The sequence below is a fragment of the Rhipicephalus sanguineus genome, chromosome 8 (genome assembly GCF_013339695.2).
Source record: "Rhipicephalus sanguineus isolate Rsan-2018 chromosome 8, BIME_Rsan_1.4, whole genome shotgun sequence".
Lineage (NCBI taxonomy): Eukaryota > Metazoa > Arthropoda > Arachnida > Ixodida > Ixodidae > Rhipicephalus > Rhipicephalus sanguineus.
In genome coordinates this window covers 8,261,457-8,286,153 of record NC_051183.1, presented here as the reverse complement: position 1 = coordinate 8,286,153, position 24,697 = coordinate 8,261,457, and the positions used below count along the sequence as shown (strand labels likewise).

At 43.9% G+C, this 24,697-nt stretch overlaps 1 protein-coding gene across 1 annotated transcript; it reads right to left on the bottom strand.

Moving 5' to 3' along the window:
* Nucleotides 1-23,671, bottom strand: LOC119401281 (ribosome-releasing factor 2, mitochondrial-like). Its single transcript, XM_037667969.2, is given in 11 exon segments — nt 1-266; nt 6,241-6,351; nt 8,712-8,969; nt 13,108-13,248; nt 14,011-14,103; nt 14,948-15,019; nt 15,021-15,115; nt 16,689-16,932; nt 19,321-19,594; nt 21,542-21,912; nt 23,186-23,671. Coding segments are annotated over 11 exon segments (2,181 nt in total). The 5' UTR covers nt 23,549-23,671; the 3' UTR covers nt 1-107.
* Between the last annotated feature and the right edge of the window lie 1,026 nt (nt 23,672-24,697).

Sequence of the window (24,697 nt, the reverse complement as noted above, 5' to 3'; positions counted from 1 at the left end):
TCAACAAAACAACGTATTTTATTATTACTAATAGCATATGGCTTGCACAATGCATGATTTACAGCAACAGACAGATGACAAAACACATATGACCAGTCTTCTTGGCCTCAGACATTCTCGGTGAATCCAGCAAGCCGCCTCAATGCCACAGCAGTTTCTTGCGCTCCCATGGGATGATAGGCAGCTAACGACATGGTGAAACTAGCACGGCCAGAGGACAGCGTTCGCACCACGTCCGCATAATCGTTCATTTCAGCAAGTGGAACCTGCCGGAAGGGATAGCATTACAAATGAATACCACATAGCCCCACCCCCTGTTTACGGATTTCTTCTTCGCAATGAATACCACAGGCATCTGAAGCACAAAAATATTCCCGATTTTACCACTGCAGAACAGCAAGAGAGAGGCAGGGGGGGAATTGCAGGAGGATTCTGTTCAGTATGCTACCCTACATGTGGAGAGAGAGAAGGCCTAGACTCGCATATCATTTCTGTTGCTAATATCTGATCATTCACAATTCCCATGCATAGTGCAGTGTAGCTACAGACGAGCGTTCAAGTCTTACCAGTACAAAACAGGTTTCAATGCGAACAGTTGCCTCAGAATACGGAAAGTTGCAGAAACTATCCCACACGATCTCCATGTCGGTATGAAGGTTGGAAAATGCTAGCTAGGCCTGGCATCACTGATATTTATTGTTATGCATACGAGAATTTGCTGACACTAAGAAGTCAAGGTGTGATGGTGCCGCTCATAAAAAAATGTTGCACAATTAAGCTAGCCAGTGCTTTCTGACGTACACCTCACAATTACCGAGACAAGTTGGTTTGCAGAAATATCTATTATAGCAAACTACTTTGAATGTTTGCCAGTATTTTTGTAACGTTTAGAGGGTTTCATGCATAACATGAAAAATGTTATTCTGCAAAACTCCGCAAACTGATTTCAGTGTAACCTTTCAGTTCTACTATTTCCAAAGACAGCAAAATAAGGGGGAAAAAAATGGTGCATCAAGTTAGTGACTTTGTTATTGCACAATTAAATATCACCATTTTTATTACTACAAATAAGAACATTTAAAGCATACAAAATTTCATTTCGTACCTTGCTGTGAATAATTATAAACCTTTGTGAGACTCTCATAAGCTATGAACTAATACTTTACATATGTTCAATGTTGATGCTCTAATACATGCAGTATGTAGAACTGTTATAGCCATTAGAATTTCATACAAAGTTAAGGCTCGTTCACACCGGCAACTAGCAACAGTCGCACACCTAAGTTAGTTGCAAAGTGACTGGTCGCAAATGGCCGCTTTGGTCGCAAAGCGACTGCTTTGGCTCAGTGACTTGCTGCTCGATTTTTCAGTCATGCGACTGCAGTCGCAAAACTCTGAGCCAATCACGTGCGCAGGAACAGGGCGTCGCCTTATTTTACGGGGCAATGGCAATGCGAGCTATATACGAGCAGACGTTAATTCTATGTGGCGACATATACAGGTTGCACGCAGGTGTGAACATCGGTCGCTTTTTGACTTGCAGTCACAAATGGTCGCGCGACCGGTGCTAGTCGCAGGTGTGAATGAGCCTTTAGTGTTGAAAACTTAGTGCATAAATATCTCTGAAATGTATCAATTTTTGCATGATACTGAAGCCTACACAAATAATGCACTTCCAGAAGTTGCTGCAATACCATTGCAGAATGTTTCTGCATTTCACATATATGTGAACAGAGATATGAAATGGTGACCCAAAGCTAATGTTTCTGAGAGGGCCTCTTGTCAACACTGCAAACATACAAGTGCAGTATCACACAGTGCTCCATGGTGTAAAAGCAAAAAATTTCAAGCACAAGCCTCTGCTCCCTTTCTCTCAAGGGTGCCCCCGACTTCCTGCCAAGGAGTCAAGATCACACATGTACACCTCTATGAGAGATGAGATGAAAATTCTTAAACACAAGGTGTCACTGGAGCCAATGTTTTGACAAGTAGTCTTGTCTTCTTCAAGGCAGCAACAAAAGCACAAGACGTTGGCTCTGGCAACACGCCATGCTCACAAATTTTTCCATTTCTTCAAGCTTCCATCTGCCCCTGAAATTCTGCCTTATATGAACACCTCTATGTAAGATTGAGGACCTTGTAAACAGGGTTTGTGTACAGGAGCCGACGTTTTGACAAGGCTGCAACTGTTTTCCTTGGCACTTGTGTGTATGTGCTTCATAACCTCTCATCCAATCCAAACAAAGGAGGAGGAGAGGGCAACTGCGAAAGCGGGGGTTAGAGGCTGGCGTGACTATGCTTCTGCCAGGGAATATTACGTCTGTTAATGAGTAGAAGGGTCGATATACGGGCTAGTTGGCATACGTTCATAATAACGGTGCAAAAAAGGATGGGATAAAGGAAAAAAAGAGTACAGGACGAGTGCTGTTATCGTGTCTCCTCAGCCAACATGAAGCCTGTATTTTTTCAAAGCACATTCGAGCACTGGCATGGCTCTGCGGTAGAACACTCAACTGCCACGCAGAATGCCTGGGTTCGATTCTACTTTGGACCCTGATTTTTTATTCTATGCAGCAATCAGGATTTTTTGCTCACTGAAGGAAGGGGGAGGGTTGAACATCGCACAATACCAATTTTGGTGTATATCAATCTAGCGAAACGGCCGCACACACATCGCACAATACCAATTTTGGTGTATATCAATCTAGCGAAACGGCCGCGAGTGCGCCATGAGCGTGGCATGTAAATCATGTCATACATGACATGCATACCATGATTTTCATGTTACCACGTGTCAGTTATGTTCGTCATACAGAAATGTCTCGTCATACCAGTTTTCGTATATATCCCTTCATTTAAACGGCCCCGAGCGCCCCGAGACCATGTCATGTAAATCATGCTGCACATGACATGCACGTCATGATTTGCATGTTAGGACCTGTCATTATGTTAGTCATGAACTCTTGTCACGCCGTACCAATTTTGGTATATATGAAATTAACGGAACGGCCGCAAGAGCCCAAAGGCCGTGGAATGTAAATCATGCTGTTCATGACATGCGTGTCATGATTTTCATGATATGACCTGTCATTTATGTTCGCGATAAGGCCATGTTATGACACACCAATTTTGGTATACACCTGATTAACGGAACGGCCAGGGAGCCCAAAGGCCGTGGAATGTAAATCATGCTGTTCGTGACATGCGTGTCATGTTTTTCATGATATGACCTGTCATTTATGTTCATAATAAGGTCATGTTATGACACACCAATTTTGGTATACATCTGATTAACGAAACGGCCAGGAGAGCACAAAGTCGTAGGCGGCTAGATAGATAGATAGATAGATAGATAGATAGATAGATAGATAGATAGATAGATAGATAGATAGATAGATAGATAGATAGATAGATAGATAGATAGATAGATAGATAGATAGATAGATAGATAGATAGATAGATAGATAGATAGATAGATAGATAGATAGATAGATAGATAGATAGATAGATAGATAGATAGATAGATAGATAGATAGATAGATAGATAGATAGATAGATAGATAGATAGATAGATAGATAGATAGATAGATAGATAGATAGATAGATAGATAGATAGATAGATAGATAGATAGATAGATAGATAGATAGATAGATAGATAGATAGATAGATAGATAGATAGATAGATAGATAGATAGATAGATAGATAGATAGATAGATAGATAGATAGATAGATAGATAGATAGATAGATAGATAGATAGATAGATAGATAGATAGATAGATAGATAGATAAAGATAGATAGATAGATAGATAGATAGATAGATAGATAGATAGATAGATAGATAGATAGATAGATGATAGATAGATAGATATGATAGATAGATAGATAGATAGATAGATAGATAGATATAGATAGATAGATAGATAGATAGATAGATAGATAGATAGATAGATAGATAGATAGATAGATAGATAGATAGATAGATAGATAGATAGATGATAGATAGATAGATAGATAGATAGATAGATAGATAGATAGATAGTAGATAGATAGATTAGATAGATAGATAGATGATAGATAGATAGATAGATAGATAGATAGATAGATTAGATAGATAGATAGATAGATAGATAGATAGATAGATAGATAGATAGATAGATAGATAGATAGATAGATAGATAGATAGATAGATAGATAGATCGATTAGATAGATAGATAGATAGATAGATAGATAGATAGATAGATAGATGATAGGATAGATAGATAGATAGATAGATAGATAGATAGATAGATAGATAGATAGATAGATAGATAGATAGATAGTTATAGATAGATAGATAGATAGATAGATAGATAGATAGTATAGATAGATAGATAGATAGATAGATAGATAAAGATAGATAGATAGATAGATAGATAGCTAGATATAGATAGATAGATAGACAGACAGACAGACAGACAGACAGACAGACAGACAGACAGACAGACAGACAGACAGACAGACAGACAGACAGACAGACAGACAGACAGACAGACAGACAGACAGACAGACAGACAGACCCGCTCAAAGTCGCAGAAGGTCGCTAAGAAATGCTTCGCATTTAAAATGCAAGTACAAATATTGGGAGTGTTACTGTCGCATGATTGTTCCTGGAATGCGCATGTGGATTATGTGGTTTCCAAAGCCGCAGTAGCATTGAATTATATCCAAAGGAATTTGAGATGTGCAGATTCTAGCCTTAGAAGCACAGCTTACTTCACTTGTATTCGACCAATTTTAGAATATGCCTGTAATCTTTGGGACCCATCACAAGTAAGTTTGATTAATAAATTAGAAAGAATTCAAAACAGAGCAGCCAGGTTTGTCTTGGGTAGGTATGGAAAAAATCACAGTTGCACCGAAATGAAAAAGGAGTTAAACTGGGAGTTACTGTCATCCCGTCGTAAAAAATTGTGTCTGAAGCTTTTATACCAAATATTTCATTAAAAAAACGGGAATAGACGGTGACATTTACTTAAAAAAGCCAGATTATATTTCTCAATGCACAGACCATGAACACAAAATAAGGCCATGCCGGGCCAGGACGAACCTGTATGCAAATTTGTTTTTTGTTAGAACTATTAACCAATGGAATTGTTTGACATCTGAGCAAGTGTCCAGTGTCAATGAAAATGTATTTTTTTCAACTCTGTAACCCCCCTGCTGTAACGCCTCAAGGCAAAGCGGGGATATGTAAGAATAAAGAATATCGCTGGCGCTCGTGTAAGCTCTCGTATTAACTTGAGTGTTTGCGTCCTGCGCGAAATCTTAACAGAACAAGCTCAAACAATCACAAAGCCTCTCAAACAATGCGGCAAGTTCTGTGCTGAGTGTTGCTAACAGTTTTTGCGGGTGAAACCCGAATACATCAAAATAAAACATGCGCAGCAATATCAATACCGAGCATTCTCCTCTCCTCTTTCTCCCGAAGTGAGACTGAGAGAAATTCCGGTATTTCAGAGCAGGAAGCCTTGGGCCACTACAAAATCAACTCTTCAGCCAAAAACATTCAAAGAGAAACCTGTCCGTCTGCCTTGCCTACCAAGTACCTTTCTGAAGCAGACAGCTGTCCATTGCGGGATGAAGGCTCATGAGCACATTTATAAAGAAAATAGAAAAATATAGGACAAAGACAGTTATGTGCAGGCCGGGCCAACAGCAAAAGGACCGCAAGCCGCGTGTTTGAGACCGCTGCACTATGGCATAAATCGTCATAATTTTGCGAAGTAGGGAAGCACCCACTATGCCATTATTCATAATTTTGTGGAGAAGCGAGGTACCCACTACACATCTGTAAGGCATTGTAAGCACTTTATTGATGCTGTTGCTGATGACGATGAAGAATTATGGCTGAGCCATTTGTAATGGGTGGAAAGCTTTTAAACCACCCACTTGCTATGCATTCATTGCATGACGCCTGGTCGTTATTTCACTCTTCTACCACGCTATATGACATCTGTTAATGTGATTCCCTGCAAGGCATGATGCCTGTATAGGGTCTTTTTGCAAAGGAGTTCCAAGCACCAGTAGTGTGGCTCTGTGGTAGAATACTCGACCGTCACGCATACGGCCTGGGTTCAAATCCCACTCGATCCTGTTACACTGCGCGTAGTAGCAGTTACGAACACCGGCGTGCCGGACAAAGTGGCTGTTGCTGTAATCTCATCACAGCTTTCGCTGTAAAAAGAATGTGGCATACCTCGACATCCAAGACCCGCATGTCTTGTCGTTGGGATATTGCTTTAATCGTTGCCCTCCTCTGCGAAAAGTCACTTAGTAGACGGCCAAGATACATCTCAGGAGTGGATACCTGCATCATACGATAAGATGCCAAATCGGAGCATTCCAGTCATCACTTACAGAACCATGTATTAACAAAAGTAACTTGGCTGCAAGTTACACATGCTCTAGGGCACAATCTGTTAGGCTCATTTCTCGACTCTACTGCTAATAAAACCTTAAAAGAGACACGGAAGAGAAACACTAAAGGTAATAGTGCAAAGAAACTAGCACGAAGACTTCAGTTCTGTTGTCCCATTCTGTTGAGCTATTTACAATCAATCTAACATCAAAATGGCAACTACTAGCCCAATATTCAGCTCTTTTAAAGGGATACTAAAGGCAAACAACAGTTTGTGCAAGAGCAAAAGGTCAATGCTTGAGAATGTCGACAACGTCAATATTGTGCGCAATGCCACTTTACTAATAGAAAATGAAGGTAAATGTAAGACACGATTTGTGCCACCCGTGGGACATTCTCAAACAAGAGCCCGCTGACATAGAATGTCCTCCAAACAATTAATCACTAGTACTCAAACTACCCATGATAAAAAAGAACACTGCAGTGTATTACAAGACAGAATACAATGCAGCTTGTGCATTTCTGTTCGATTTATGGAAAAACGAACTGCTTGGCTTTAGCAAGGAGAACGACGCAGGTGGTCCAAAAGTTTCGTTTTCACTGGGCTGTGCTCCATTGGTGTGGTAGTGTCTCAGTGGTAGTTTCAGTTTCGTTAGCAAGCAAGACACCACAGTGCCAGCTTTCGAGCAGTAAAGATCGGGCAACGCAAATGCTACGTCACAAGGCACTTCAGAGGCAGGCGGTTTGAAGTGTGCTAAGGTGTGCGGACTGATTAAAAGTTTTTTTTTTCCAAATGAAGTGTTTCCATGGCATGAAACAAGCACTACAAGGTTTGTGGAATTCTACTTCAACAATCCACGTTGACATAAAGAGGCTGAGTTTACTCTGTCATACAGATTTCCTGTATACATAGACGGCTCTGCGCAAGTCGGTAAATGCTGACAAGACATTTTATTCTGACATTAAAATCAATTTTCGCATGGTGCACCCACTGACCCTGACTCTAGTGTGATGTAAGGCTACAGTGTCAATTCTGGTGACTGTATGCACCGGTATGGCTAGTCGTGATGACCTGATCGCTTTTGCGTCACCAACGGAGCCACGTAGCGTAGTGGCCGTGGAAACGTTACGGTATTTTGCACGAGCACGTGACGAGAAGCTCATTATGTGTTGTGATGCCAGGGTACAGTGTATCACAAGACCAAGACTAGCTTTTAAGAACATGTATTTAATTTCTCAGGGCATACTCATGCTTACCAGTACATATTTAAGCTCTTGAGGACTTGGTCTTTCATCTGACGCAAAAAAATGGCAACTGAAAATTTTTGTGTCGGTACCCCTTTAATATTTGCCTTTCATCATTGTCGTGTCTGGGTATTTGGATCCATCCCACCGCTGCAACCAGTTGTTGCGACCGGTATTAGATCCGTCCCTCCTCGGCAACCAGGTTGTTGCTACAATAGGGCAGCGTCGTACCCGGACTCCGTTTGGTAGCGTAGTCGAGTCTCCGGGTTGAGGAACTGATGCTAGCAAGATGGGAAAACAATAACAAGTTTACTGGCACTTTTCGTACACTCAATTACATCGTGACAAGGTCAGAGTTCAGCGACGAGCGAATTGGATGAGCCTGTTACCGAGGGCTCAGAGCCCCATTTCTCACTTAGCACCGTTGTTTTAACCCCTCAGGCTGGCTCCTCCTTCTTGATGACCACCAATCACACACACGACCCCACCCACCATGGCAAAGTCCATTTCACTGTCGCTGAGGGGTCGTTGCACTCTTGAAGCAGCAAGGGTCCGGTAGTCGACGGCACGCACATGGGGGAAGCAGGACAACAGGTGCCTCGGGCTTGCTCCTCCGATTCTTCCCCGAAGGCAGAAAAGGGTCTGCGGCGACTCCTGTCAAAACATACAGGTCAGGTCGTTTCGGCAGCACACCAAGCCAAGCCCAGGTGGCCCATTGTCTCCGGTTTTGCGGTCCCTGACTTTGAGGTCGAGATTCGGCCCATTGTCGGTCGCTTGCCGCCCCGGGAACTCCGTTTCCAGGAAGGATGCAGGTGTTCTAGCAGTGTGAGAACGCCTCGCCCGCCGATTCTGATGGCCAGCGCGTTGGCACCGACTGCCAGTCATAACATCATCATCATCAGCTGGACTATGCCCACTGCAGGGAAAAAGCCTCTCCCATGTACCGACAATCACCCCGGTCCTGTATTTGCCTATATTTGCCTTTAGTGCCCCTTTAAAGCATATTTGCCTGAATCCCTAGTGAAGGACTGCCAAAGCCATTGGCGCATGAACATGTGGCCTACCTGAACGTCCATGATAGGTTCCATGAGCACGACAGCCGCGTTGGCCAAACACTTAGCAATACACTGGGATGCGGCCGCACTGACCATAGCCAAGGAGGTTCCGCGACCCACTTGGCACCACAGCAGCTCAACGCTGGCACTGGTCACCGGGAAACCTCGCAAGGGTCCGTGTGACAGTGCCAACGACACACCAGAGTTGAGAGCCCGTCTGTGCTGCTGCCAGAGCTGCCCCAGGCCGTTGTCATCGGTCACTACCACCTGCATGTGAGGTTTGTCCTGAGCACAGCTCCATCATGAAAATAAGGGCGTCGGAACGAAATGTTTTTCATTCTGGTATTAGTTTCGTTCCATCAAAAAAAAGTTCGATTCCATTTCTGTTCCGGAACAAAAAGAAATAATGTTCCGTAACAGTTTTCATTTCTACGCAAAAATGTGAAATTAAAGTAGTGATAAAATATAGTAGTATTTAATTTTCTCATAGGCGAATTACGAATTCTCTGAGCAGGCTCAATGATTTGCATCGAGGCAGTGGACATGATCTCAGAAGCAGCACGTCATCGAGTGTAGTCTCTGATATGCGAGAATGCTGTTCTGATGAAACAAACTTCAGTGCTGAGAATGCCCTTTCCATGCTGGCCTGTGTGACTGGCACACCAAGGTCCACTTTACATTGATATAAACAGCTCCACTTGCCACTCTTTTCAGTTCTCGCAAAATTTCAACAAATCTTTTACTTTGGAATCCCTGCCCCAGATACGCGCTAATAATGTCCCCTGAGATATGTATTAATGCTCATGGTTGCACGACCTCGGTTGTTTCGAATTGCCGAATTTCCCCTTGAAATGAAAACCAATCAAAATATCTGTTTCACTCTGTAATGAAATATAATAGATAACATTTCAGTTACGTTTTCATTTTGGTCAAAACTATCATTTTTTTTTTTTTTTCGTTTTTTGGTTTTCATTCTGTTCTGACACAGTGGTGAAAACACACAACTTATTAGTAGTGATTTCCCTCGGTTGCTTTATGTTTAGACAAAGGAAGGACAGACTCTTCAAGAATGCCGTACCAAGGCCGCCTTGCAACTTTACTCTTCAGGTAAAACACTGTTTATATGTTTGTACCTGATTGCAGTTCTCCTTTCAGGGGCTTTGCAATTGCCAATTTTGCTTGTTTTAGTAAATTCTTTAAATAAGCTTGCTTAAAGCAGGCACCACTCTGGTGTCCTTTTATCAGAAGACTACCAAGCATCTTGTCAGAAAGTGACAAGTGAAATGCTGTTTGGATCTTCTTCACCGCATCAAATAGTATGCATAGAATTCACATTCTACATTAATGTGTGGAATTGAAAGGATCCTACAATCCTGCGGAACGTTCCCTAAGCAATCTGTCCAAACCTTGAATTTTTACTATGCTACTGCAATTTTATGGTGTTGCAAGTAGATGAACTCAATTTGTAATAACCTTGATAAGGCAGAACTTTTGTTTATGTAAAAATTTGATGCAATGTTTATAAAATCATAGAATGAGCCAGAATTTGTTAACTTTACAGAAAGTTTGGAAGAGTTGGCTGCTATGTACTAAGTACAACAATACGTTGTTTGTGAATATGTCACTATAGTGGCACAAAATTAATGTTTCTCCAGTTAAAAGCAGCATTTAAGAAACAAATGGGAGTTGAGTTTACAGTGTCATGCTGGGCACTGTGTTCAACAGAATCAGCTAAAGAAAAATTACAGGCAAGGCTGGAAGCGGGCTTCAGTCTTTTGGAGCAGCTCAGGGAGCAGGAATAATGCTGTTTTGGAGCCGCTTTGGACCTGTAAAAGGCGTGCTTGGGAGCGAAGCTATATACATATATATATATATGCGCGGGTATAGCACAACGGAGGCGTTGTCAACAGTGATATAAATATTTATTTCCCAACAGTTTCGGGAGGGGACCTCCCTTCCTCGGGGGGATGAGTTAAAACTGACGTCGAAGTTCGAACTTTCTTCTTGCCGCGTCCCTCTCACCTTCAAGGACATTTCAGAGAGTGGGGGAGATAGATTACGAAAAAAAGAAAAAGGAAAAAAAAAAGAGAGAAGAACACCGACGAAGTCAGAAACCACGAGGCGAGGAAACTGAGAGATAAGCAATGTAGTGCGTAGCTAAACCTTCCTACACTTTGGGGAACGAACGAAAGAAGGGGAATTTAAGGGCTCGTTTTTCTTTGCTAGACACAACAATGATTGGAACTAACAGACAAGAAAGCCAAGGAAAGTATAGAGGACGTTATTCGTAGTAATTATGATGTAAATGTGAAGAAATTAAAGTGGGTGAAAAGATGACTTGCCACTGGGAGGGACTGAACCTGCGACCTTCGAATAATGCATCCGATGCTCTATGGCGGTGGTCGTCCTCCTGTCCACTTAATGGGATTGGTTGGTTGGTTGGTTAAACTTTATTGAACTGTCCTGAGAGACACGTCTATGTGCATTTAAACCTAGGAGTGTTAGTCAGCACCGCTAGTAGCCATGGTGGCAAGTGGCTACTAGCGGCGCTGACTAACACTCCTAGGTTTGAATGCACACATACACCCCGAAAAGTGGACGGGAGGATGACTGCCACTGTAGCTCAGTGGTGGAGCAGTGGACGCGTTATTCGAAGGTCGCAGGTTCGGTCCCTGCCAGCGGCAAGTTATCTTTTCGTACACTTTATTTTCTTCACATTTGTATCCTAATTACTACAAATAACATCCCCTATACTTTCCTTGGCATTATTGCCTGTTAGTTCTAATTAAGACTTCAGGGAAGTCTTTTTTTAAATGTTCGCACTGACAAAACACAACTGATGACATTTACAAATGAGAAGACGAGAGAAGTGAAATGTTCACTTTTATTGCGATAGTGATTAAATATGCACTCTTGGCGAGTTTTTGTCGTCGCCATCACGACGTCATTTTCCGTATTAAGTCCAAATCGATAACATTGTCCCGCGCATCATATGTTCTACGTGCGTGTAAAGTGCACAAGTGGGGGCAGTGAACCCGGCTGAAGCAGAGATGAAACGAGCTGACCCATCTCCTTCGCACGAAGGGTGCATGCAATAACATCACCCCGTGTGCGAGGCTTGCTGTCGATTACTCCTAGAAACGCCCCGCCCGGCTTTTGTCGGGCGAAGGAGCATGAAGGGAGCTGGGAGAGGGTGGGAACGGGGCGCTACGTCACTCGTGCAGCAACTGCGAACTTTGATCATAAGGGCGCAGTTGCTAGTGCTGGCGCTCACGCTATTACGGCAGACAAAAGGGGACGACTTGTAAACTCACTGTGCTCTCACCACTTCGCGTTTAGGGTACTGACAGCACGGAAACCGCTTTGCTCCCTGGAGAGGCCTTATTCCCTTACGCCAGCATTTTGTAGAGTTAAGCGAGATCAGATCCAAAAGAGTTAGCTGCTGGTTTTTGCTATCACATTCACTGCTTCGGCCTTGTGACGAAACTGATTTTTTCGTGCCGTCACCAACATCACGGAGAGCGCGCCAGGTGATGATGATGATAGGAGCTCGCTCGGGTGCCACGTCGCATATCAAAGTGGCACATAAAGGCATCAAAGATTGTTTTGGAACGGGACAGCAGAGCAGAAGTGGATTGGCACAGCATGGCACAAATGGTGCAGCACTTCCACGCCTGTGTAGGGACACACAGTCATCATCATCAGCCTGACTACGCCCACAGCAGGGCAAAGGCCTCTCCCATGTTCCGCCAATCAACCCGGTCCTGTGCTTTCTGCTGCCACGTTATACCCACAAAATCCTTAATCTCATCTGCCCACCTAACTTTCTGTCTCCCCCTTGCGCGTTTGCCTTCTCATGGAATCCAGTCAGTTACTCTTACTGACCAGCGCTTATCTTGCCTACGCACTACATGCCCTGCCCATGTCGATTTGTTCTTCATTTCGACTAAGATGTCCTTAACCCCCATCTGTTCTCTGACCCACTCTGCTCTCTTCTTGTCTCTTAAGGTTACACGTACCTATCATTACCCTTTCCATTGCTCGCTGCGTCGGCACACAGCAGGCCCTCACTACTGATGGCACCCTGTGCGAATCAAGGGTTGGGTAGATTTCGGGGTGGGCGACCGCCCAGGTTGCCCACCACTAGAGGTCCGCTTTTGGGGCGGGCACCAGGGTTTGCTATAAGTGTGGGCAACTGCCCGGACCGCCCACCCCTAACAAAGCCCTGGTGTCAGAGCACATTGCATTACAGAGGCGAATGCTGCAGTGTTGTTGCACTGCTGGCATAGTAATGATATGAATGTAACCTCAGAAGGTGGCTATACAATATCTACACATGGAAAGAAAACACTACACAGAGAAGGTTTTATTCAGTACAGGGGGCTGTGTCAACAGAAATGCTTACCTTTAACTCTTGAAACTGAGTGTCGGATGGTAACACGCGCATCTCAACTTCGACCTTGTGATTTGTACCACCTGCAGCACGGTCTAACAGGTGTCGCACTGGCTTGGCCGAGTAATCTGTCGGCATTTCCTTGTAGGCCACCTGCAACACACACAAGACAAGCTGATGCACCTCGTCACATTTACAAGCATGCAACAAGTCATAGCTATTTAAAGGAATGCCTAAAAGCAAGACCAAATGAGTTATATTGCTTCAAGACCTCATCGTAATTAATGTGATGGGAACATGGTTATGTGAGAGAAAAGGATCAGACTTTCCCTTTCCAAATTAGTAAATTTTCCAAATTTCCAATTTCCAAATTTTTTCCTAATGTCTTACCAACAAGGTCGAATTTCTCCCCTTGTGCAGCCCTTTTACAAACTTTACCTCAGTTTCAATGCGCCCATGCGATGTGATACATATCCAAGCATATCCTTATATTTGTACCAACTTGGTGCCGCAATGTATCAAAATGCGGAATGTATGCAGACACACCATTGGCCACATTTGCAAAGATGTGCTTACTGTAGCACCATCTGTAGGCAGAAAAACAAGCTGATAAATGGCATCTTTGTGTGTTGCACTGCATAAGCAGCACACAGGTGGTACTGCATTCGTTTGCATAATGTACTGCAGCCACAGAACTCTTCGACCCTCCTTGAAAGTACTTCCAATTCTGGCTGCGGCAACTCGCACAATGGCAGCAAAGGCTGCAGCGATCATGGTGATTCGGTGGGCTTTTCTTTTGTCACTCCCAGGTGGTGCACCAGTTTGCTATCCTCCGCAAATTTGTCCGTGGGCACATCTGGGTTATGGCACGGAGCTCCATAACTGGTACGACTGAAGAACTCTGGGCAAGCCTACCTGAAGAGGGCCCAGGCTGGCATCCACATTGTGCTCAAGCAGAATGCGGTCCCGTGTCACTTCCAGGTGAAGCCGTCCCAGGCCACCCAATACCTACAGACAGGCCAAATACGGAACAGTCAGTACAAGTGTGCAAGAAAGAAAAAAAAAGGGCAGCATTGTACTAGTGGTCCCAAGCCCGAAGAAAGTGCAGAACTGGGTGGCCTTCTCTGTTTCTCTTTATTTTTCTCGTTATTTCTTCCTCTCTTTCCTTTTCTCTCTGTGATTTCTATGTCTTTTATGTCTCTGTTTATTTACTTCTTTTTTTTCTCTATCTATTTCTTTCTCTTTCTTCCCTTTCTTTCTATCTCTTTATCCTTGTTTCTATGCTATGCTTACTCTCTCTCTCCCTCATCCTCACTCTCACTTCCCTTTCCCACCCTCTTGCTGTACTGTACTATACAAGGCTATACTATGCTCTGCTAGCGTGCCTGGGTAGCCGAGTGGTTACGACATTCGCCTTTGGATCATGGGTATGCGGGTTCAAATCCTGCCTCGCCAAGAAATTTTTGCACCAAGAATTTCTCTCTTTTTCTCTCTCTCTCTGTACTCGTTCTCTCACCCATAAGAGTTATTGCCTCTCACGCTGGACAAATCGGTGCACATGTTCATGATGATGATAATTTTTGTTCACACTACCCGGTGCAACAAAAAACCTGCTGATTATTGTTGCGACTTTTCTCGCACCATCATCTCCTAGACCACTGGGACGCATTCCTTGGGCTTTCCACAAGCTCCACAAGTTCCACAAGCTTAATCATCATCTGATGAACTTCATTCATCGTCTTTGCAAGACGCGTTTTCATATAATACTATGTTGCAGAAATCGACGACTGATTTGCACCGGTGCTTATTTTGCCATTACTGAAAAACTATGCTGCAGAAGTTTGCGACTGACCATTTGCCCAGTGTCTGGACAGTGGCTGAGCCGCAGGGCTGGGTCCTCACGTAACATGCAGGCCAGGGCAGCAGTCCAGTGCATTCTGCTGACGCATAGATGGGGCCTCGATACTGCACAGCACTACGGGTTCGGGAACATGCATCGCCGCCCGCTGACCGGCAGGCCCTGTACACAACAAACATTCATTCTATAATTGATAACTAGTACATCTTCATTTATGGGTTTATTGCTTTACTTAATTCGGAGGATAAAAACCCGGCATTAATTTTAACCCTGTAATGCCTGATGTATTGCATATAGTATCTTGCATGGAGTTTAATGCCTGAAGGTGCTCAATCAGGCACGGGAAACTTGACATAACGCCAACAATTGTGTTTTAGATGCGAAGCATCTTATGGCGGAGTTCAAACCGGTGGTGGTGGTGGTGTGCGGCATGACCACCCTTACTGCGCATGCGTGAACCCTCTCCACACACCTCCTCTCCCATTCCCCTTCCCCCTCTCCCACTTTCTGCCTCTCCACTTCCCCTCTGAAACGCGGGCTCGACATGTCGAAACGCTGCTTCATGTCGCCTCATGGTCCCCTTTAGTGGAGATGGTGTGATTTTCCATTAAACTGTAGTTCCCAGTTAGCACATGTCCTGTGTGTTCTTTACTGTGTCCTGTTTTCCTCGCGCTTCGCTTTGACATGAATCTATACCAACTCGCCCAGTACTCTATGTTACTTCAGTTTTTGATCTGCACGAAGTTACAGCTATGGACACCATAACAAACTAACATCTTAATTAGTCACTCCGTACTAAGTGGTGCTAGAGCCCAGACAGATGACTGTCTGTCACCTTTTGACACTATAACAAACTAACATCTTAATTAGTCACTCCGTACTAAGTGGTGCTAGAGCCCAGTCAGATGACTGTCTGTCACCTTTTGCTGCAAGCATTATGACAATCGTGTAGTCTTGAAAAAATAAATAAAATAAGTAAAAACAATTAGGCTTTAACTAAAGTACCACTTTATTACAAGAAGATGGTGAGTTGGGCTAGTTGGTAGACGTTGATTTTTCAAAATTATGTTGAAGTGCGCTGAAGAGGTGGACAGTGGAAGTGGATAGGACAGCACTGAGGTGCTTCAGTGTGGCAAAGGCTTGCCCTTTATCAACTGTGAGATGGCGCAAAGGGCCCAAGGGTGCGTTTTAAAGGGCATGATGCCACCCGTCTTTCACCAAAGTGGGGCTGCGCGCCTTCAGCTCCATACTTCGACCTACAGGGTGTAATCGCCTGTGCTTATCTCTTGAGTGGGGTTCAACAGATGGTGCGTAGCTTTCTATGTGTTGTGCTGCTCATTGCAAAGATTGCATTCAAGCCATAGTCCGTACTGAAGATCACTTTGCTTGCTGCAGCGGCCGTGTTTGCAAAAGGAGTGAGCTGCTAGCCTTTCTTCATGCGACATTCCAATTTATTGCTATCGCATTCAACTGTGGCTTTTCTAGTTAAGCCACCAAGAGCTAAGCAGAGAAGGTGCAAATTATCAGCTTTTTTTTTTGTTTCACGAAATAAGAAGAGGCAATACACCAAAGGAAAAAACAAGCGAAAGGAGAGCTTTTTTTTTTTTTATTCTTGCTAATTTTGTGTTGCTGATTAGTTCTGCCTTTCTAGGTCATTGACTCAAGCAGGATTGATCGACATGTTTTCATATCTGCAGTCGAGCTACATTCTCAGCAAAGTATCTCAGTGTAGTACCTTCGAGGGCCGAGCGAGCCGTAGAGGCACTGGCAACCAGCAGGTCTCCGGTGACGCTGCGCTGGAGTCCGGCAATGGCCAGCACATCACCGGCCACGGCCTCACTCACGGTGCGGTATTCGTCGGCCGTCACTTCAACCAGCTCGACTGCTTTCTCGGACAGGTCCCGCGTGGCATTGTACAGTCGCTGGCCTGTTGCGATGCGGCCACTATACAGCCTCACGAAAGTTAGCGGGCCCTTGAACTGCGCAGAGATGATAATGTTTGTAGGAATGTGAAGCTGAACAACTGTTTTAGCCATTATTAACCCTTCAAGTCCAAAATTATTTATTTTAAATGTGAGCAACCGTTTTTTACATTTTGAGGTGCGCATGATCGTGGTAGTCCAAAAAAAATGAAAAAAATTTTGCTCACACTTTTCAATGAAGAGAAATTAATGTCCAAGTTAATTTATTAATTGTTCTATTATTTTTGCTTAATTTATTACTCAAACAGTTATTTAGATGGGATAGCATAATGCCCTCTAGCCAAAATTCGAACTTTCGACGCAGCACTAAAGTAAATGCCCTATCTCTGCACGGTGAACGAAGAAGCTGCCTCAGCGAAATGTGTGAACAGCATGACCGCTTCTGTTATTTCTTTGCTCACACGTGGCCTCACTTTGTTGTGTCTACCAGCTTGGCACCATGTGTACAGTAGATGCTAAATATGAGCTCTCGAGGAAGAACAACGCTTTATCTTTACCAAGTGCTTGCTGAATGACCGACAAAATTGATGATTCCAATTGGAATCACTGGGCCTGAAAGGGTTAAAGAGCCTTCACAAAGCTAGATGGGTTTTTGATGATGCCATTGTTCGATTTTAAAGGAGTCCTGAAACATTTCTGATGATTTTGTAGAAGCGCATTGAGCCAGTAAAGCAAGTCCTAAGGATCATTTGCAGGCCACTTTAAACTTTGTGTGTCAAGCTTGTAATTTGTTACAAGACTTTAAACACACAAATCAGCACAGATTGCAGCAACTCGGCCAAACCAGTTTTCCATCTCCCACTTCCATTTTATGTAGCATTGCTCCATTATACGTAGCACCGGTGACCGATCTGTTTGGATATGTCCAGTCACGTCACTGAACTCCGGTGGACAGTGAGCGTTGTCTGCCTGTTTTACAACGTGCCAGTGTTTACACAAACAGTGCTCATCTCGAGGTTTCTTTTTTTTCAGACACCACGAATTGCCTTAGCTGCGTTGTGTGCCAAAAATCTAGCGATTGGTGACTTTTAAAGCTGTGAAATCATGTAAGTCAAGTGGCGAGTGGAGTCACTTCAGTGCGTCGGTGCAGTGAGAGTTGGGCTCTCACTATCTGATCAATGCCAAGATCTGCGCATCTGCAGCTGTAACTTCACCCCTGAAGACACAACCACACTGCCCAAGTTTACGCTTATCGGTGATCGTTCTCATGTACTTTTTGTTTGTCCGCATACTTGGCATTTGCAGATTGTCCGCAACAGGACAATAAAATGGGAACGGTTGGTAGTGTTGCGGCAATTGGCGGAGCATATCTCAAGCACATTGTGATGCACTTCATCTTCGTCGAGCATGCTGCCGTTGCCAGCAACGGCTGCACTTTCAGCGAGTTAAAGAGAAAAAACATGCTGAGAAGGATGGCCACATATAATTGCCTGCAGCTGCCTTGATACAAGGTGCATTGCTTAAGTCATCGTGCGAATGATTTGATGATGCTGCAGACTAAAGACCGACAAAATTTCAAAAACCAGTTTCAGGGTCCCTTTAAAGGGGACAACATAATGTGACAAGGGCGGAGGTAAGGACAGGTATGCGTAAAGCGTGGGACCAATCAGTACATTGCATCAGCAATAATGCCATTCCTGTCATGGTGAATACACATAAACAGCTCTGCAATGGATGCAAATGCCAGCGGATCACCTGACCATCTGTACATCCTTCATCTTGTCTCATCTAGAATGCTAGTCTTCATTCTAGTACTGCTTTCCAACTTGCTAATGCGAATTATTTGATTTTCCACTCTATGGTTCATTGCACAGTGTCAATACCTTCTTGTCAATTTCTCTTATTATTCTTCAAGCTCCACAATACATAGTGCTGATTAGCCACACAGATTCAGAAAGCTCCCATTCCCTGACTTGAGAGTGCTTGCAAATCTGACTTAGGGCATGTGGATGTGACTCCATCAGGAAGTGTTGGTTATTCTTAGTACTTTAGATCCGGTATATTAATAACATGAAAAATATTTATTCTTTTCTTTAAATATTCCAGTTGAATACTAGAACAAGGACCTAAATGTACCTTGACAAAGTGTCCATCTTCTTATGTTTGACATGATAAAAACCGATTTTCATAGGATAACCAAAACATGATGAAAATGTGTTGTGTTGGGTGTATTTTGCTCAGCACCAGGCAATTTCATGCACCCATTTCATGGTATTCAAAACACAGTTATTTGTGTATGTTGTCTCCGAATACACAAAGGCCTGTGTCATATTGGTGTCAATATTCCCGAAAAATTGTGACAGGAATGTAACTAAACCACTTTCGCTGCAGCTTTTCACGCATCCTCTCTCATTTTAAACAGCTAAAACTTGTGATGTACACTACCTTGGTGTGCACCACCTTAAATGCCAGTGCAGCTAGCTGCCCGCTACCATCGGAAACCACAGGTCCAGGTAGGAAGTCAATGACGGCATCCAGCAGGGGCTGCACAGCGAGGTTGCGATAGGCACTGCCGCACAGCATGGGTGCACCCTTTCCCGAAATGGTAATTCTCCGTAACGCTGCCATCAGTTCAGCTGGTGGGACCTGCCGATCTTGCAGCAAGAACTGGTCTGCTAACTGGTCATCAAGTTCCGCTGCCGCTTCAATGAGCTCCTGCCTGCAAAGAAGCAGTTTTGCATTGTCGTTGGGTGATTTGTAAACCACTGAATATATGCTACACTGAGTAAGACACCTCAATGCTCTTGTTTAAGCATGGGAAGCCTGACACTTCTGTAAATTTTGCTGGCAGGCTAGTTGGTGATGGTTCATATGTGAAAGAGCATAAACACACAACCATAAAACCAGAAAGACTCAGAACAGAGTGCCGACTTCAACTAACAATTTATTTTAGGGACAACGTAAAGTGTTAGTAGCCATATCTTTGTCACTGTCCCTGCTTTTCTGCCTCTTAGTTTTTTCCTTTTTTCTTGTTTTAATGGATTTCTTCTAGTATAAACAGATACCAACCTGCCCAACAAGCCTCTCATGAACACCAGTGTACGTGTTGCAAAAATCTCAAGACTGAGGGATTTTTTTTAATGCAGAGATATGTTTCAGATGCAGAAAAAGTAGGTGAAGAGCAACTTATGCACGTGTCCCTTCTGCTGTGAACCTCAATTGCTTCTAACATTTTTTTGCGTAAGTTCACCATTTCACTGCACACCACTTTGGTCTTTAAAAAAAGGGGCTTTACACATCATGATTGCCCAAAGTCACAAGTATGGGCAGTGCTGCTGTTTCGCTGTTCACTCCTTGCTCTGCCAGATGCACATCCAGCCTTAAAATCCTGTACTTGCCCTTTTCGCTACAATACTTTCATCCATAAACATTTTGTTTTCCAAGCGTGACTATAAAAGAGTATCACGCAGTTTAGTGCCCATGCTTGTGCCAATTCGTTCATGTCTCAACAATGGTGCTGTCACTAACGTGATAATAAACTGAGACCCTACTGTAACCGTGACAGAATCTTAGCTCAACATAACAATTACAGAATTGCTGGATATCACGAATTAAATATAATGCAACAATGCTTATTAATATGAGCAGCACAACCGAAGCATTGAACAGTAGTCTCAGTGCAGCACTGTCCGAAAAAGGCAGCTAAACCAAGTTTTGAGTCTCTGTCTTGCTCTCTTCAGGGGCCACAGCAGCATGGCTCTGTCATTGCAATAGAATTTTTCTCACTAATCTCAACATGCGATGAAGTGATGTGCTCACTAAGGTAACAGTCTGGGCTTGTTGGTGTAGCATGACACAAAGTAAATGCGCTTTCTTGCGTCATGATACCAATTTTGTGCCGATGGCACACAAGTGATGTGTCATGGGCTTTACTGCCATATATGTGGTTGCTTCTTTCCAAACAAAAATGTAAGTGAGTGCTCGTGCGTGTCAAGCCTCTTCACTGTCCTCGTCTCCTGCACATTTACCTTGTGTAATAGATGTGCGTACCCTTAAATCACTAAATACAGTGCATGCAAACCTCAATATATTAATGCAGATATGGCAAACTGTCACATATAAAAAAGTAGATATAGCGCTCTTCTCTGCTCCTCTTATTCCAAAAACGAAACCATTTGTATGCTGCGCTAGAGAGACCCATGAACTACTACTAACTAATCCAGGCTCATACCTTTGTAATTATAGGTTTCCTTCACTGATATGACTGTGCAAAGAGTATGTTCTTAGAATAGATATCATATATAAGAAAAAACATTTTCACATTGAATGCAGCTTGGTTAAAACAAAGTTACGATGTATATTATTGTACAGTGCTCAATGATTGAAATGCAACAGTACAATGCTCATGGATCGAAATTCAAGATTAAAGATTAAGTATAATGACTGGTATGGGCGATTGCTCAAGATAACCGCGTCATGTCACCACAAAGCTGGCTGCTAAAGGTAACGCTGGCTCAGATGTAAGCGTTCGAGTCGACAGTACACTGATATGACACAAACTGAAAACTGTGGAAACGAAAGTATGCACATTACTTAGCCCTAAATTGTTGCATTTCAATCTGTGAACATTACACCAACAGTACTACGAAAGCACGCATTCTATCACCTCTTCCTTGCGGCTTTTTCGTATTGGCTAGTTCCCGTTGGAAGAGGTTCACGAGTGAAGACACGGCCCTGGTGGGAATCTGCAGGCCACATAACTGTTTCCATGGTGACCAAGTCAACAATGCCAACCATTTTGTCCACAGTTCTAAGTGGCAGCTGCACCACCAGAGGAGAGGCTGCCAGCTTTGCACGCACATCAGATACGCAAGCATCAAAGCTGGCGGCAGCCTTGTCCATTTTGTTCACAAAGATGAGCCGAGGCAAATTGTGGCGACAGGCCTGCTCCCACACCGTAACGGTCTGTGCCTGGACACCCTCAGATCCATCAAGGAGGGTGACAGCTCCGTCCATTACTCGTAGGGAACGCTCCACCTAAACAAAGCACAGAGACGTATTTCTTTGTTGTCATATTTCATAACACAGCAGCACACACTGACACGTCGTTTTGATTCCCAAATAATTTATAACTTACTGCCATTCTTTGAAGGAACACTAATATATGGATAAAGTATTACTTCAGAACTCTGTTAATTTCACACTAACAGGTTCAGTACGAGAAAAGAAAACAAAAAAGAAATATCTCCTGAATTTCGCACGAAACCCCAGGCATTGGTATCCCTGTGCGACATATCAAGTTTTAATGTATTTCGGTCATTGTCACTCAGTTACTGCCTGTGAATCTTGCCAAGTTTAGTCAAGCTCATTAAAATACAATGTAATTCATATTTACTGAATATAAATTAAGCAGGTCCGGAAAGATTCCATTCAAATTCATTGCAAAAATTTCAAGGTAGTGCCACACTTGTCTTTTTCTTCTTCCTTTATGCCAAGTGTGTAAGGTTCTCTCATGTCTGGTGCAACATCCAGTGGCGTTAAAAGGTAGAACACAGCTAGAAAAGAATAAGATGAAAATCTCCTCATTTGCTAGGACATTATTTTGGTAAGGGAGCACAAAATAATAATAAACAATTTTCACTTGCACAAAGATGTGAACCCTTCCAGTGACATGCAAGTTATGCTTGTGCTGATGCGCCGCCGAGGGGTGGCACAAGAATTGATGGAAACAGTCGGATCGTCCAACAAGGTACAAATGAGTGAGTCAACCCTCAAACTTCAGTCTTGAAGCAGTATATCCATATCATTTTCTGGCTCTAAACCTTTAGACTTTGGCAGTTAGAGTCATGGATTGCTCAAAGTCGATATAAGAATTCAATGCACATTTCTTAGGTCACATTTGTGGCAGATATGTGCTCGTACCGACAGCACCTGTTTCTCGTGTAGATTTTAAATGACTCAAGTGGTGCATAGGAAAGCATTGCAGGGATACCACGTAAAAAGGTTTGGGTTTATTGGTATGGCATGTTGTTGTTGCACGATGTACCGCGCGTATCGCCTCTGTCTTAAGTTTCGCTCTGCAACCCTAAACACTCCAAGTTGTGCTTACATTGATGAGATGTTTGCGGTGTGACATTGTGGTCTTCGCGTCTTATCCTAGTTATACCTTCCTAGTAGACATAAAATATGATTTTATATTATTTCAGACTTTAAAGCATTCCAGCTCTGATTTCCATCAAACCAAACTTTTGTTGCATACGGGGCATTTATACCCCCAACCTATTGCGTAATGGCTTCGCAAACGACGTACTTCCATGCTGAAGTCAACATGACCCGGCGTGTCGATCAGGTTGACGCGATGGTCTCGCCACGGAAAGGTCACCGTGGCAGCGGTGATGCTGATGCCCCTCTCGCGTTCCTGGGGCAGGCAGTCGGTCACCGTGTCGCCGTCGTGCACCTCGCCCATGGCGCGGGTCAGGCCGCTGTAGAACAGTATCCTCTCTGTGATGGTCGTCTTGCCCGCGTCCACATGGGCTACGATGCCGATGTTTCGCACTTTGCGCTGCTTGCCTTTTAACTGCCCACTATGCGGTGCGCCGGCAGTGCACAGGCAACGGCAAAGCGGTGAGGCCGACCTGAGAAGGGAGTTGGATTTGCCGCGTACTAGCAGCATGCTTAGTTCACTGTTGTGCTTTACTCGCACCCATATATACGCGTCAAGTTCGTTAAAAGTTCATTTGGCAGTCTGAAACAGGCGGGTTGTTTTCCTATTACTGGGCGCAGCCATACTTGTTTTGCTTGGCTCGGCTTCGCTTAAACTTTGGCTTCAAACGGCTGAGGATGCGTTTTTTTGTTGGCTATTGTTTGGCTATTATTGGCTCACGTGGACGGTGGGCTTTGTTTGCCAACGCCGCGGAAAGTTAGTATGAGAAAAACTGCTCAAAAAAAAAAGAGAAGAAAACGTCGACAAAGGGAGAACATCATGGAGAACATGCTGTTCTGTTCTCCTTTTGTCGACGTTTTTTTTCGCAGTTTCCTTCATAATGAATTACCAACTCGCCCAACAGTCTATTATTCTTTTAAGTTATATTCAGGGGTGGCTAGAATGGGATACTAGGGTGGCCCTACCTCGGCCCCATTCGTCGGCAGGTTTTGGAGCGCAGTCTCAAAGTATGGTAAAGGCCAACGCGACCTCGAAGCTGCCTCCGAGAACCTGACAACGTCATTTCATGTGACTAAGCGGTACGATAGCCCGGTGCGGTTAGGGTGGCGATGGCGAGCGTTTCCTAATTATTTTTTTTTACCTCTTTGGCGGTCTCCAACGGCACCATGTTGCATATAGTATATAACCTCCTTGTTGCGACCAAGGAGGTTATATACTATATGCAGTCGCAACACGCGACAGAAAGCATGGCCTCCGAGATTGAGCGCCGGCAGAGGCTTCCTCCGCCCAGCGCCGCTCGCAGCCGAGAATTAGTCACGCACTGGGGAGGCTGCCGCACTGTTGGTCTGCTTGGGTGAAGCATAGGTAGTTTGAGGAAGAAAAATTAAGCGTAGCTTGAACAGGGGACACAGTGCTAAAGAGACAGCGGAGCTGATGGCAGTCCTGGGGTGCTATCGCGGAACGATTCCATTTCCGATTCCAATGCTTTTCGCGCTTTTCGCGCTTGGCCAGTGGTCAGAACGACGATCCGTCCGCGTTATCAACGCGATCAGCCAGCCGTGAGTGGTGGATGATAAGAATAGCATAGAATATGGCATGGAATCGGAAATACATAACTTGCAACTACGTCACACCGCGGAACTCTGGGATACTGCGCCG